Source organism: Mustela putorius, unplaced genomic scaffold (assembly GCF_011764305.1).
Source record: "Mustela putorius furo isolate JIRA1106 unplaced genomic scaffold, ASM1176430v1.1 tig00001063_pilon_pilon_pilon, whole genome shotgun sequence".
Lineage (NCBI taxonomy): Eukaryota > Metazoa > Chordata > Mammalia > Carnivora > Mustelidae > Mustela > Mustela putorius.
The window spans coordinates 3,043,543-3,057,427 of record NW_025421556.1 but is presented as its reverse complement, the minus strand read 5'-3'; the positions used below and the strand labels follow the sequence as shown (position 1 = coordinate 3,057,427).

At 34.3% G+C, this 13,885-nt stretch overlaps 1 protein-coding gene across 7 annotated transcripts in view; it reads right to left on the bottom strand.

The window, feature by feature from the left end:
• FER (FER tyrosine kinase) overlaps positions 1-13,885 on the bottom strand; it is a 470,546-nt gene that overhangs the window by 347,799 nt on the left and 108,862 nt on the right. For all 7 annotated transcript variants that reach the window (XR_006608698.1, XM_045087150.1, XM_004761299.3 and 4 more), the window contains one exon: positions 2,455-2,577. Coding sequence is in view for 6 of the 7 variants with exons in the window: in XM_045087150.1 (XP_044943085.1) it covers positions 2,455-2,577 (123 nt within the window). In the remaining variant the exon portion in view is untranslated. The remainder of the gene's footprint in view (positions 1-2,454; positions 2,578-13,885) is intronic.

Below are 13,885 nucleotides of genomic sequence, written 5' to 3'. Positions count from 1 at the left end.
AGATTAAGGTAACACGTAAAGATTGTCCCCTCCAACAATGTATAGTCAGATATGCTGGTGAGAGGATCAGCCACCAAATGGTCTTTCTTTATAACCACTAAATTTTAAAACAGGAGTAATTTATAATGTATACATTTACAGAACTGTAAAAAGTAAAACTACTTGGTCTTCTGTAAACATGTCAAGAAATTATCCCAAAACACAGAACAGCAAAATATAATTCTTTTTTGAATTTCATATGTGCAATGGCTGATAAATTTTATTTTTATAATCCAAATAGAATCTTCTGTTGATGCAATACTGAAATTTTCCATATTTATTAAGGTAATGCCCAGAGCAACTCAAATTTTCTTGTTCTTGTATTTAAAAAGCTCATGGACTCCAATATAATATTTAATGCCAAGTTATAAAAAGAGTCAGAGTATAGGTGGGAGAGGTGGGCCCCTAATATTCTGGGCTGTATAATAGAATAGATGGTGTTACCACTCACTGAAAAAAGGAATACTAACAGTGAACGGGGTTGAACTGGTGTGGGTGTGGGATGTACTGAGATTTTTAATTCAGTCTTAAACATGGGAAATTTAGGATACTACTTTTTTTTTTTAAAGATTTTATTTATTTACCTGACAGAGATCACAAGCAGGCAGAGGCAGGCAGAGGGAGAGAGGGGGAAGCAGGCTCCCCACCAAGCAGAGAGCCCGACATGTAGCTCGATCCCAGGACCCGGAGACCACAACCCGAGCCGAAGGCAGAGGCCCTAACGCACTGAGCCACCCAGGCACCCCTAGGATACTTCTAAGACATCTAAGCAATCATGTCAAGTTGGCAATTGACTAAATGGCATTGAGGTCAGAGGAAAAATCTAAGCAAGAATAATAAATTTGGGTCATCTTCAGGAAACCATCTAGGGAGCGAAGAGGAAGAGAGGAGTACAAAGCCTAGAGCCATTCCTCGAATAACTCCAAAATAGATTGGCTTAGTGGAGGAAAATGAGATTATAAAGAAGTAGCCAGAAAGAAAGGCAAAAGATCCGGTCCCAAAAACCAAGGGAAAAGAAGAAATATGTAGTCAACAAAACCAGATACTGAGAGGAGGTCAAGTAAGACACTAGTTAAATTTAGCAATGAATAGGTCACTGGATATCTTACAGATAAACTATTTCAATGGTGACGGGGCAGAAGCTAGGTACGTGGGTTGAGAACTAAGTGGGAGTTGAAGAAATGGTGAAAATAATTACTCTTAGAACAAGTATGAATAAGAAAACAGAGGGTAAAGGCAGTTTGGAGGATATATGAATACAGAAGGGTAATCTGGGGTGGAAATTGTTTTTAAGAGCCAAGACTTAATCGTATTTAAAAAGTGAGCACTGGACCCAATTGAGAAGAAAAGGTGAACATAATATAATAAATAATTTAAATTCTCTGAGAAAGTATGAGATGACAAGATACCAAAAACAGGCCCAAGAAGTGGACTTAGGACAAGGAGAAGTTCCACTCTGGAAGCAAGCACAGAAAATGGGTACAAATGCAGTGGATGTGTATATCTAGTCACAGAAAATAAGGGAGTTGCCACCTGATGATTTTAATTTTTTTTCTGTAATATAGATAGAAGAGGTCCATTTGTTGCCTCTCATGGGGGAGATGAGAGGATACGAGATTTGAGAGAATAACTGAGAAGTTATGTAGAAAGAGCAAGTAAGACCAGAGAAATGTGACATATCACAATTTCCTTGAGAACATTGATAAATCAAGCCAGTGATGAGAAAATGATAGCAAGAAATTTATATATATACTCCAATCAGGAGTAGAGAAACCATACTAGTCACAACACCTGTTGGAGATGCAAATAATAACTATAACCAGAATATAAATTTTAAATTATAGATCAAAATGTAAACGTTAAAACAGCAGAAAATATAATTAGTGGTATCAGTAAAAACAACACTATTCCCACGCAAGTAAAGTTTAAAAATCCAGTAGGATATTTACAGATCCAGAAATCAGCAAGAAAAACAACAGTAAGACAGAACAGCACAGCAAATCTTAAAGGGATTTTCATAAGTGAAGCAGACTGCTATTTTCTCATAAGTGTGTTTGCTTCCTTCTAACACAGAGATAGATCTGCTAGGTAACACTGATCTGCTACTTTCTTAACAAGAAGTGCAGAGTGAATCTGGTAGACACTGATGAGGGGAATAGAGACAACTTTTAACAAGATTTTTCAGAAAGTAGTTTAAACTGTTAAAATATTGAGACATGATTGGTATCCTACATTGACAAAACCCAGATCAGTTTTCCAGAGTCCTAGAAAGTAACTCAACAACACCAAGTTTTACACTTAAAATGAAATTTCAGCTTCTAGAAATTTTACATCCATGACAATACATAACTGAAGTATTCCGTAAAAATAAATCAATTAAACTTTCTTCCTTCAAATTATTTTTGTTTTACTCACTCAGACTTCTTTTCACAGGTCTTAGAAGATTCCTCAATTCTCTTCTCTAGTTCCAAGACAGCCTCCTCCTTGTTTAAGAGCATCTGCTGTGTCTGTGTAAGTTCCTCTGCTATAGCTTTCAACCTAGAATGAACAGTTTCCTCATCATCAATCAATAAAGTCAGTTACACTCACTGTATGCCCACACCCTGAGCATTCATACATCTAAGATGGTGATTTCCAAAATGGTAGCCACATGTAATTTAATTCAAAATAAAGTAAAAATCCTGGGTTGCATTAACCACCTTTTGACTGCTAAACAGACACATGTATCTAGTGGCAACCTTACTGGACAATGCAGAAAGGAATATTTCAATAATCACAGGTAGTATTGCAGGGCAAGTCTGAAAGTCTTAGTCATTAAATAGAAAAAGAGAAACAGAAAATTAAAAAAGAAGAAAGGATTTAAGCAAATAAATACCCGTACTGTCCCAGGAGGAAGGTATAGAGAAAAGACCATGGTTTTTGTTTTCAGACAAACATGTATTTACATTTTGGCTTTCCTACTTTTTATGAGATGCTGGGCAAGTTGCACAAGCTCATTAGGTCTATTTTCTCACTTGTAATTTGAGTACAGTACTACCTGCCTCAAAGCATTATTTTGGGGATCGTATAAACTAATGCATATATAACAACTGGCACTTAGTAGGTACTGAGTAAATGGCATCTAGTATTTTTGGCATATGTTATCTCATTTAATTCTCACAACAACCAATGAGATAGATAGTATTATCCATATTTTAAAGAAAAGAAAATGAGGCTTAATTGAATGGGCAATTTATGTGGATAGTAAGCTATTTCTTTTCATATCATATAATAATGCTTTACAGGTATTAACAATTAAATAGACAAAATTAATATGTACATATAGACCAGATAATTTTTGGTTGCACAAAATGTACTTGTCCTAAATAGAAATATCCCTACCACAAAAACACACACAGCTATCATATCACATTAAAAGTTTTAGGGAGGGCACCTGGGTGGCTCAGGGGGTTAAAGCCTCTGCTTTTGGCTCAGGTCATGATCCCAGAGTCCTGGGATCGAGCCCCTCATAGGGCTCTCTGCTTGGCAGGGAGCCTGCTTCCCTTCCTCTCTCTCTCCACCTGCCTTTCTGTCTACTTTTGATCTCTGTTTGTCAAATAAATAAATAAAATCTAAAATAAAATAAAATGTTTATCATCAGCCTTTTAAAGCAATATATGAAACCCAAAAAATACAAAAGAAAATATTTAATAATCCAACTCTATAAAAGTTTAAATTTATTAGAAGTTAAAGAGATGATAAAGAAAGTCAGAATTTAGAGTCAAACTATAAAGAAATATTTGCAGTGCAAATTACAAGCAAAAGCCTTCTTAGAATGGGGTACCTGATAGTGCACTCAGTTAAGCATCTAACTCTTGGTTTCAGCGCAGGTAGTGACCTCAGGGTCGGTGAGATCAAGCCCTGCACTGGGCTCCCTATTCAGCACAGATTCTGCTTAAGTTTTTCTCTCTCTGCCCCTCCCCACCCTGTTCTCTTTCTCTATCAAATAAATCATCTTTTAAAAAAAAAAAAATCAAGCCCTCTTAGAGAATATGACAACCAATTATGAAAATGGACAAAGAACATAATTGAAATTTCATCAAGAAAAAATGCAAATGATCAAAAAGCATATGAAAATATTTACAACCTGACCCACAATTAAATATCTGCAGATGAAATAAATAGCAAATTTATTTTTCATATAATAATTTTGGTAAGTATGAAAAAAGGGATAATACCCAGTATTCTCAATATTGTAAAAAATAGTAACAGAAACACATACACTGTTGATGTGACAACACTGGCACAAATTTCTTAGAAATCAACTTGGGATTGTTTTTCAAACTTCAAATTAGAGTATTATCTGAATATCTAAAAAAATTAAGAATATTCCTCAACATCTAAAAATCTATCTTACCAAAATACTTTACAATGTATACAAAATTTGCCCATATGAAGGTTCGTTGCAACACTGTTTATAAAAAAAAAAAAAAAGAACAAGAAAACATAAGTCTCCATCAACAGGGGAATGGTTGAATAAATTTTAATCCATACAAAGTGGCACGTAATCACTAAAAAGGATGAGGTATACAAATGTAACTTTCTTCAAAGAAATATTTTTAAATTGAAAGGCATGATGAAGAATAAATATAGCATGGTTCCATTTATATTAAAATACATGTATGTGTATGGGCTATGAACTGAACTGTATCTCCTCAAAATTCCTATACAGAAGCCCTAAGTCCTAGTGTGTGGTGCTTGGGAAGGGAATTATTAGTTAGATGAGTTTTTGAGGGTACAGAACTCATGATGGGATTAGTGTTTTATAAGAAGAGGCACTGGAGAGTTTGCTCAAAATACAGCAATCCAGATTATTTCATTTTTGTTTAGAGTTAAGTAACATAATGAATCTTAATACTTTCCGAAGACATTACTGCAGCAAAAGATAACCTATGTTGCCTATATAATAATGATCCAGAATCAGAAGGAAAAGGTAAAATTAATTTTCTTTAGGTTTACATATATTTATAAGAAATTTACTTCAAATCTAGGGGCCCTGGGGTGGCTTTAAGTGTCTGACTTCAGCTCAGGTCATGATCTCAGGAGATTGAGATCAAGCCTTGAGTCAGGCTCCCCACTCAGCAGGGATTCTGCTTTTCTCTCCCTCTTTCCCTGCCCCTCCCCCACTCATTCTCTCTCTCTCTCTCTCTCTCAAATATAAAAATAAAATTATATCAAATATAATATAAATATTATATTTATAATATATATAATATATATTTTTAAAAATATAAAAATAAATTTACATCAAATCTAGTAAAATTGCATTTTTTCATTTGATGGTGATAGAAACTTCAGTTATCTGGAAAATACACTTTTATAGAATAGTTCATATCCTCACTACTAGATTAAAAAAAATCCTTACTATATTAAAATTCAAGCATATTCTCAAGAAAGCTACATTTTAACTTCTGGTTTCAAGTTATTTATTAAACACTTATAAATAAATAGATAAATAGTACTCACATGTAATGCTTTGCTGTTACATGATCTCATGAAAGTCCAGATCACAGGACACTATCTCAGAACCTGTCCCAACCACCTTCTGTCACCCCAGCCTGGAGGTAAGACAGTAAAGACCAGCCTCTCTATACTGTCTTGGCCATGTTACATAAAAGCTGAATTTGATAGAAAGCTCTCTTTACTACTTTTCACTCCTCTGTTTATACCTCTCTCCCCTATACCTTACGGTCATTCTCTTCTCTCCTGTTTAATCTTCCATTCATCTCTTTTCAACTCTTCACTCATTTAAACAAGTGTTTACTAAGCACATTATCAGGCACTGTGCTATACACTAGGGGTATAACAATAATCAAGTCTGGCCTCGGGAAACTTATATTCTAATAGAAGAAATATCAACTTTTTTTCTTCCAACCCTCTTTCCTTAATTATCTTTGACTATTACTATTTACTTGCCATAGTTTTTTTTAATTCTTCTCACTGTACCACATGGTCCACTCCATCTTGAAATAAATACATAGTCCTAATAAACTGTAAGATACAGCATGATGGCTTACTCTCCACAGTACATCCCTTACACTTAGCACAGTGTCTTACACATAGTATGTGCTTAACTAAGTTCTCCACATCTTGTTAATCTAGAGAAATCCACATATGAAGCTTTTTTTGACAATTTCCTAAGTTTCTTTTGACAATTCCCTAACTCTCAAGATTGCCCTGATCCTATCATTCTGAATTATCTAGAAAATGAAACCAAAGAGCTACCACAGTGTGGGAACAACATAATTTATTACTTTCACCCACTGACTAATTATGGAACTAAAAAGATATATAAACCACTAATGCAATGACTCAATGAAGGAAGCTTTAGTTCTATACACAGGAGTCACTAGTACAGGGCTAATAGTCCTTTCATGTAAAAGTAGTATCATCAAGCTAAACATTTTACCTTACCACCTGAGGAAAAAGGAAGTATTTGTGATTATAACTATATCTTTACTACATTTAGGAAAGCACCTTACTCTGATATAATAACAGAGAACAGATCTAGAACCAGACATCCTGAGGTTTAATATTTACTTAGCTTTTGTAAACTTCTATTTCCCCTGCTAATAAAATGGAAGTCAATTTAAAACCTTAACTGAAGGGGCCCTGGGAGGCTCAGTGGTTAAAGCCTCTGGCTTCGGCTCACGCCCTGATCCCAGGGTCCTGGGATCGAGCCTCACATCAGGCTCTCTGCTCAGCAGGGAGTCTGCCTCCTCCTCCTCTCTCTCTCTCTCTCTCTGCCTGCCTCTCTGCCTACTTGTGATCTGTCTGTCAAATAAATAAAAATCTTTTAATAAATAAATAAATAAAATAAAACCTACCTTAAAGAGTTCCTATGACTATGATGCATATTTTTTAAGTTCCTCTTACAGACTTTGAAGCATAACATGTTCTCTATAAATGTAACTTTATATTATCAACCAATTTTATTAGTTTCATAAAAATATTTTTTCAGAGAAGTAACTTTAAATTTTTCCTTCTACCTTTTAAGAATATTTTATTAATTTTAGGTGCAAAAGAATAATGTTGCTCCCAAGGCAGAGGCAGAATTGAATATATTTTAAATAAAACTCAAGGATAGGTTATATTTTTATTATTTATACATTATTCCCAATTGAGGGCAAGTACAATAAAGGAATGCTGCAAACACGCTACATGAAAAATAGAGAAGCCACTGATATTTAAAAGTTTTCCCTTCAAAACAATGTTATTTCCAACAAAGTGTGAAAATTTTTAGTTCCATGAGAAATTAACATAAACTTGTATTTCTTTGTAATCCTTGGTCCAAGTAAAAGAGTAAGTATGCCTATGGGTGTGTGCGCATACGTGCACACACACACATACACACACGTACATACATGTTGATTTTATGTGACTTAACAGTAATAATATCATCACAAATCTTAAAGGAAGCAAAAAATGAGAAATCCTATTATTGACCCCTTCATATTTTATCATTTGGACAAATTCAAGGGAAGACATTTGATTGTGGTAAGCATCAGAATTATCTTACTAATTACAGTACTGCCCTCTCTTTATTTGCTATTTTCACTCTGAAAAGGAAGAATGAGGTGAAAGCCAGAGTCCCCACCCACTGCTACAATGGACAAGTTTAAACTACCTTAGACCCCATTCATCACTGCCACTTCTATGAAAGTATATTAAAATCCAAAACTGCTAATATTTTTTCTTCCTTTAGTAATCATTTAGTATCCTGAAAATATCACTTTAGCTTTCAATGAGAAATTAAATTTGATGCTTTTAAATGCTAAATTATATGAGTACATGTCAGCTCAATAATGAGAATGGGGTGACATTATGATTTCTTTTTCAAATTCCCGATTTGCGCTATAACAACTTAAACTCAGAAAGAGAGAAACCTACCCCAGCTTACTAGATTCCGTAAAGGCCTAGAAGAGCTAACAATACTTCTGTTCCAGGTCTGTTCTGTTAGCTAGAATTCACCACCTGCAACACTTACCAATGAAGGCCAGAAGGCCCAATGAAGAAAGAAAGGACACTAAAAGTAAGGAAAGAAGGAGATGAGAGGGAACAGAAAAATAGTATCAGTTGCCCTACTTTTTCCAGCTCCTGATCATGGCAAAAAATTGGTATGTCTTCTTGAGGCTTTAAGTTTTGGATGCCTTAGCACAAACAAAGCATAACTAACCTTCACATAGTCTTCTTAAATTAAAAAATAATAATAAGTAAGTCTTTGAAGTCAAAACTTTTTAATATTCTAAATTCTTTTTAATATTCTAAATCTCTAAAGATCCCTGGTTGTAAATTCAAAGTGGAAAAGAGAAATGATTTAGAAGAATGGAATTATATGGGGGAAATATTTTCTCTTCTTTATTACCATCCCCCCCAAAAAAAAAACAAAAAACAGAAAAACAAACAAACAAAAAAACCTGGAGTGGGATGGATCCAGTGAAAGGGAAAATATTTTCATAATTACAGTTCATGTATAGATGACATAATATATGTCAGGATAGTGTGCAAATTTCAAAGCACTATTCACCATTGTTTGTACACAAATATAATGTAACAGTTCAAATGGCTTATTCTTCACATTTTTATGTTTATTTTTTTAAAAGATTTTATTTATTTATTTGACAGAGAGATAGAGAGCACAAGTAGCAGAACAGCAGGCAGAGGGAGAGGGAGTAGCAGGCTCTCTGTTGAGCAAGGATCCCGATGTGGGACTCGATTCCAGGACCCTGGAATCACGACCCAAGCCAAAGGCAGTCGCTTAAACAACTTAGCCACCCAGGTGCCCTATTCTTCACATTTTTAAATTAAATATGTTACACTTAAATAATTTTATGCAAAACAGTTAAATTTCATGAGACTGCCTTAAAAAAAAAAACCTCTATAAAACTGACATAAATACTTTACATTTACTGAATGCCAACCAGTTTTAAACACTTTATAAATAAGGACTTAAATCCACAACATTCTTAAAACAATATTATCTCCATTTACACATGAGAAACTGAGGCACAGAGATTAAGGATTTTGTCCAAGGTCACAGAGCTGGTAAGTGGAAAAACATAGATCCTGAGACCATGAACTTAATAACTAATATCCTGTTTTAGTAATTTCATACCATAAAATTCATCTAATATATATGCTTCAACAAGTACACATAGATATAAACACAAAGATATTTATTGAAACACTGCTTGTAATCAGAATCACCAAAGGTGAATTCACTGCGATACTAATGACACTTAACCTTCAGGCACCACACTTGCAAGATCTCGACCCAGACTCTGCACTTACTTTCATATTTGTAAGACACTATAGTTTTTTTTTTTTGAAGATGCCCCCTACACACACACACACACAAACCGATTTTATATGCTTCAGCCTCTACAAAACCTGTATCCACCCCTAACAACAGGAAAAAACTGGAAATAAATGGCCATCTATAAATAACTACATTAAATAAATTTTATTACATGTAAGCAATAAAATACTGTACACTAATAATATTTCATATATATTAAGAAAAGAGGATAAGGCAAAAAAGTATGCATAGAATAAGCCCATTTAAGTCAAGAAAACAATTTATATACATGGAAAGATATATGAACCTTTTTCCACCAATTAACACCAGAAGGTACAAATGCGGTCTATAAAAAGGAAAGCTTTGATTTTCACTGTACACCCTTTTGTAAGATTTTATGGATTTTATCATTTGCAAGCATTAGTTGGATACTTTTTAAAGACTTAATGTTATTTAAAGACACAAAAGCCAAAAACAATTGTAGAAAGTAACAAGTTTTCAGTACTTCTACAGTAACTTTTCTATTGTCAAACCATTGGCCATCACTATCTAAATCTTAAAGCACTCTTGCAGAAACGTAACTTCCTAAAAAATTATACATTATAAACTTCCAATACTGTCACATTCTTGTGACATTTGGGTTAATTAAAAATAAATTAATAAATAAAAAGGGGTTACACAGCTGCCTGAAGTAATTTTTCAGACATCTCTTTTTCTCTATGACTGCAATATAAATTGAAGAAATAAAACATTTCTTATGATCTCTTTCTTAAAATATAACTGTAGCAGCACAGCAATTTATGGGTGACCTTCTATACCATGACACAAATCTTTATTAGCTCTTCTCAAGATTAAACAGAAAATAGCTCTTAATCAACCAAAGTTGTGAGCTTCTATTAAATGCATTTATCTCCTAAAGACACAAACTCACCCACCCCACCCAAAAAATCCACCTGCCTTCTTCCATGTGATTTCTCTGTGTCCCTTATCAATATATCCTTTTAACATGTCATCTGCCTTTTAATATTTTACATATTTCCAAATATTTCACTCATTCAAAAAGTATTCCCCTAACATAACTGTAGTACCTTTTCAACCAAAGACCAAATTTAAACTATGACTATAAATGAGAACAGCAAAAAACAAACTTGATAAAACAACAATCCTGCTTAAAATGTGAGAATACTGCATTATTTATCATTCTACTGACTGACAAGGTTGATTCAGTCTAATGGGTTAAATTGGCATCATTGCCTCCAACAGGAGTCAGTAACATTTTTCTATAAAATAAATATTTTAGGGTCTGCCATCAAGAGGCAAAATCAAGGTTATTATGTAGGTAACAAAAGAGAAAACAAATATAAATAAATATCTTACTGAAATTTTCAAAATATAATATTAATTGGGTACAATTCATTGTAAGACTAGTGTATCAATGAGAAGGATAGAAATCTTCTGAAGGAAATAATTTTTCCCTTCATTGGGGTTCAAAGTTAGTGCTCATCATAAAACCAACTGTAAATGTTCATTTGTTAAGGCAGATATATCATGAGATTTCATGTTTTTCATCTTTGAAAGGATTTTTTCACATAAATGGAAACTGGCAATATACCATTAACAGTCATAAACAGATGACTTTAAATAAGTATATTTACTGCTTAAAAGGCATTTATAAAATTATATTGCATGATTTTTAGCATATCTCTACATTGCAGACTCATCACTCCAGACTCCCACTCCTAAATGGGAACTCCTTACTTGCACAGTTGAATGGATTTTTGAAATGCCAAAATACTTGCACAGAGGTCCAAAACTCACTGCTAGAAACGTAGTTTGAGCATAGAAAATACATCAGCTATAAATTGGTGAATGTTTTAATGTTTGATGGCACAGGAAGTACATACAATAGCCTGCCAATACCTGGGATTCAAGAAATGTTAGTTGCCATCTAAATGACTTTACTACAATATAAATCCTGCATATAAGCATTGGCCTATCTTGCAATTTTAGGTCAAATTCATTAGGAAAATATTCAAGTCTTTAGCACAAGCTAATTTTTCTGAAGCTTTTGGAATTCAGTGTTGAATAATAGTAGTTGAGGGAAAATCTGATTATTTAGAAAAATTTCAGTTTTGGCTCTGACCTCAAAAAAAAAAAAAACAATAAAACTTTACTACTTCTAACTCATCAAAATCCTATGTAATAGGGCAAGTGAGGGTAGTCAATTCCAGTTTTTGACAAAAATTCATGGACTGATGATGGTCAAGTCCATGAGAACAAATGAAAGTCATTACTGACATTATTAATTTGAGAACACAAGATTAGATTGGATATTTTTCCAAGAAGTACCTGCTTATGAAAAACACAATGAATAATCATACTAGGTAAACACCTAACATTTTCTCAAGCTTTGCAAATTCGTTCAACTATGCCTCTTTCGGACTCACATATTTTTAACACCATCAGTTTTAACACATCTCAAGAGAGACCACTTCAGTTTGTACTGAATTAGTGTTTTCTCAACCTCTTTGAAAATATTCTTGTCTGTAGTTGAGCCACAAAGACTATTCCTAGAGAGTAATTCTTCAGTCACTTCAGGCTTGCCATTCAGTCCTCAAACAAACGACTGAGCAGTTTTGATCACACCTGCTGACTTATCAAGAGACAGGAAAGCCACTTGAAATCATTTATTTTTTTAAATTAACTAATGATGTAGCTTCCAACCTTCTCAACTCTTCACGGAATGTTCTCACTGAAAGACTAATAGACATAAACAAGTTTATTTTGTCTAGACATATTTCCTATTTCCTTAGTTACCACAGTGAAATACTAATTAATTCACCACTAGTAAATTACTTTTCCTGTTTTGATAACAAATGAGCCACCCAGAAACTTATTTTGGTTGCGTCCTTTTCATATTTTTCTGAAGAAAGTCTGCTGTGATGAGGTAGTACATTTTAAATTTTATAATTTTCCTAACTGATGCTCTCCTGTGAGTTAGTGATACTAAAATGAGTATTTAGACTGACAATGCCAACATATATTATATCATTTTATATGATCATTTTATATCATCATAGTGCCACTACATAATAAACACACTACTGTGCCACTTAATTCAATAACAAAATAATACACACTCCACTATGTCTTATCTTGATAAGCACCACAGTAATATATATTGTATACCTGAAATGAATATAACATTTACATGTTAATTACACTGGAATTAAAATTTTTAAAAAATTTTAAAAAGTGCAACATTCAAAATCTATACTCTTTTTTTTTATTTTGACATAATAGGAATGGGCTGATAACAGAAAGTCATTCAAATGCTGTAAGACAGCAATATGTGCGGCAGTCAAAATGCTACTGAGTTCGAATGGTGTCAATGTGGTCTGTAGTACACCAAGCAGCAGTGTGAAGTGAGGAGAACACCATATATGGTCTCTGTCAAAAATACTCAACTCTGTCATTGTAGCAACGGTAATAAATAAATGAATGAGCATGGCAGTGTTCTAATGATCCTTTATTTATATACTCTGTTGTTTAATCTTCACATGATTATTATGTGTCACAAAATATGTTTCCACTGATTTTTTTTAAACATTTAAAAATGTAAACAGTATTCTTAGCTCACAGCATAAAAATAAGTAGCAAGCTGGATATGGCCCACAGCCCATAGTTTGCTAATTCATATCCCATAAAATCCAAAAGAATGACTTTCCCACATAATTACCATTCTTCAATTAAGAGATCTTATTTAGGGGTGCCTGGATGGCTCATCAGTTAAGCATCTGCCTTTTTGGCTCAAGTCATGATCCCAGGGTCCTGGGATCAAGCTTCCCCCTCTTAGCCTACATCAGACTCCCCACTCAGTGGAAAGCCTGCTTCTCCCTCTTCTCCCTGCTTATGTTCTTTGTTGCTATCTCTCTCTCTCAAAGAAAGAAAGAAAGAAGGAAAAGAACGAAAGAAAGAAAGAAAGAGAATCTTTAAAAGAGAGAGAGAAAGATCTTATTATACCCCATTATAAAAGCTAACCACATTCTGACTTTTAATTTTTATTTATTTTTTTTTAAATATTTTATTTATTTATTTGACAGAGAGAAATCACAAGTAGTCGGAGAGGCAGGCAGAGAGAGAGAGGGAAGCAGGCTCCCTGCTGAGCAGAGAGCCCGATGCGGGACTCGATCCCAGGACCCTGAGATCATGACCCGACCCGAAGGCTGCGGCTTAACCCACTGAGCCACCCAGGCGCCCCCTGACTTTTAATTTTTAAAAAATGTACTAGGAAACACAGGCTTGAGGTTGGGCTTTAGTTAGAACACAAGACTATTGGGGGCACCTGGGTGGCTCAGTAGGTTAAAGGCTCTGCCTTCAGCTCAAGTCATGATCTCAGGGTCCTGGGATGGAGCCCCGCATCGGGCTCTCTGCTCAGCAGGGAGCCTGCTTACCCCTTTCTCTCTCTGCCTGCCTCTCTGCCTTCTCTCTCTCTCTGTCAAATAAATA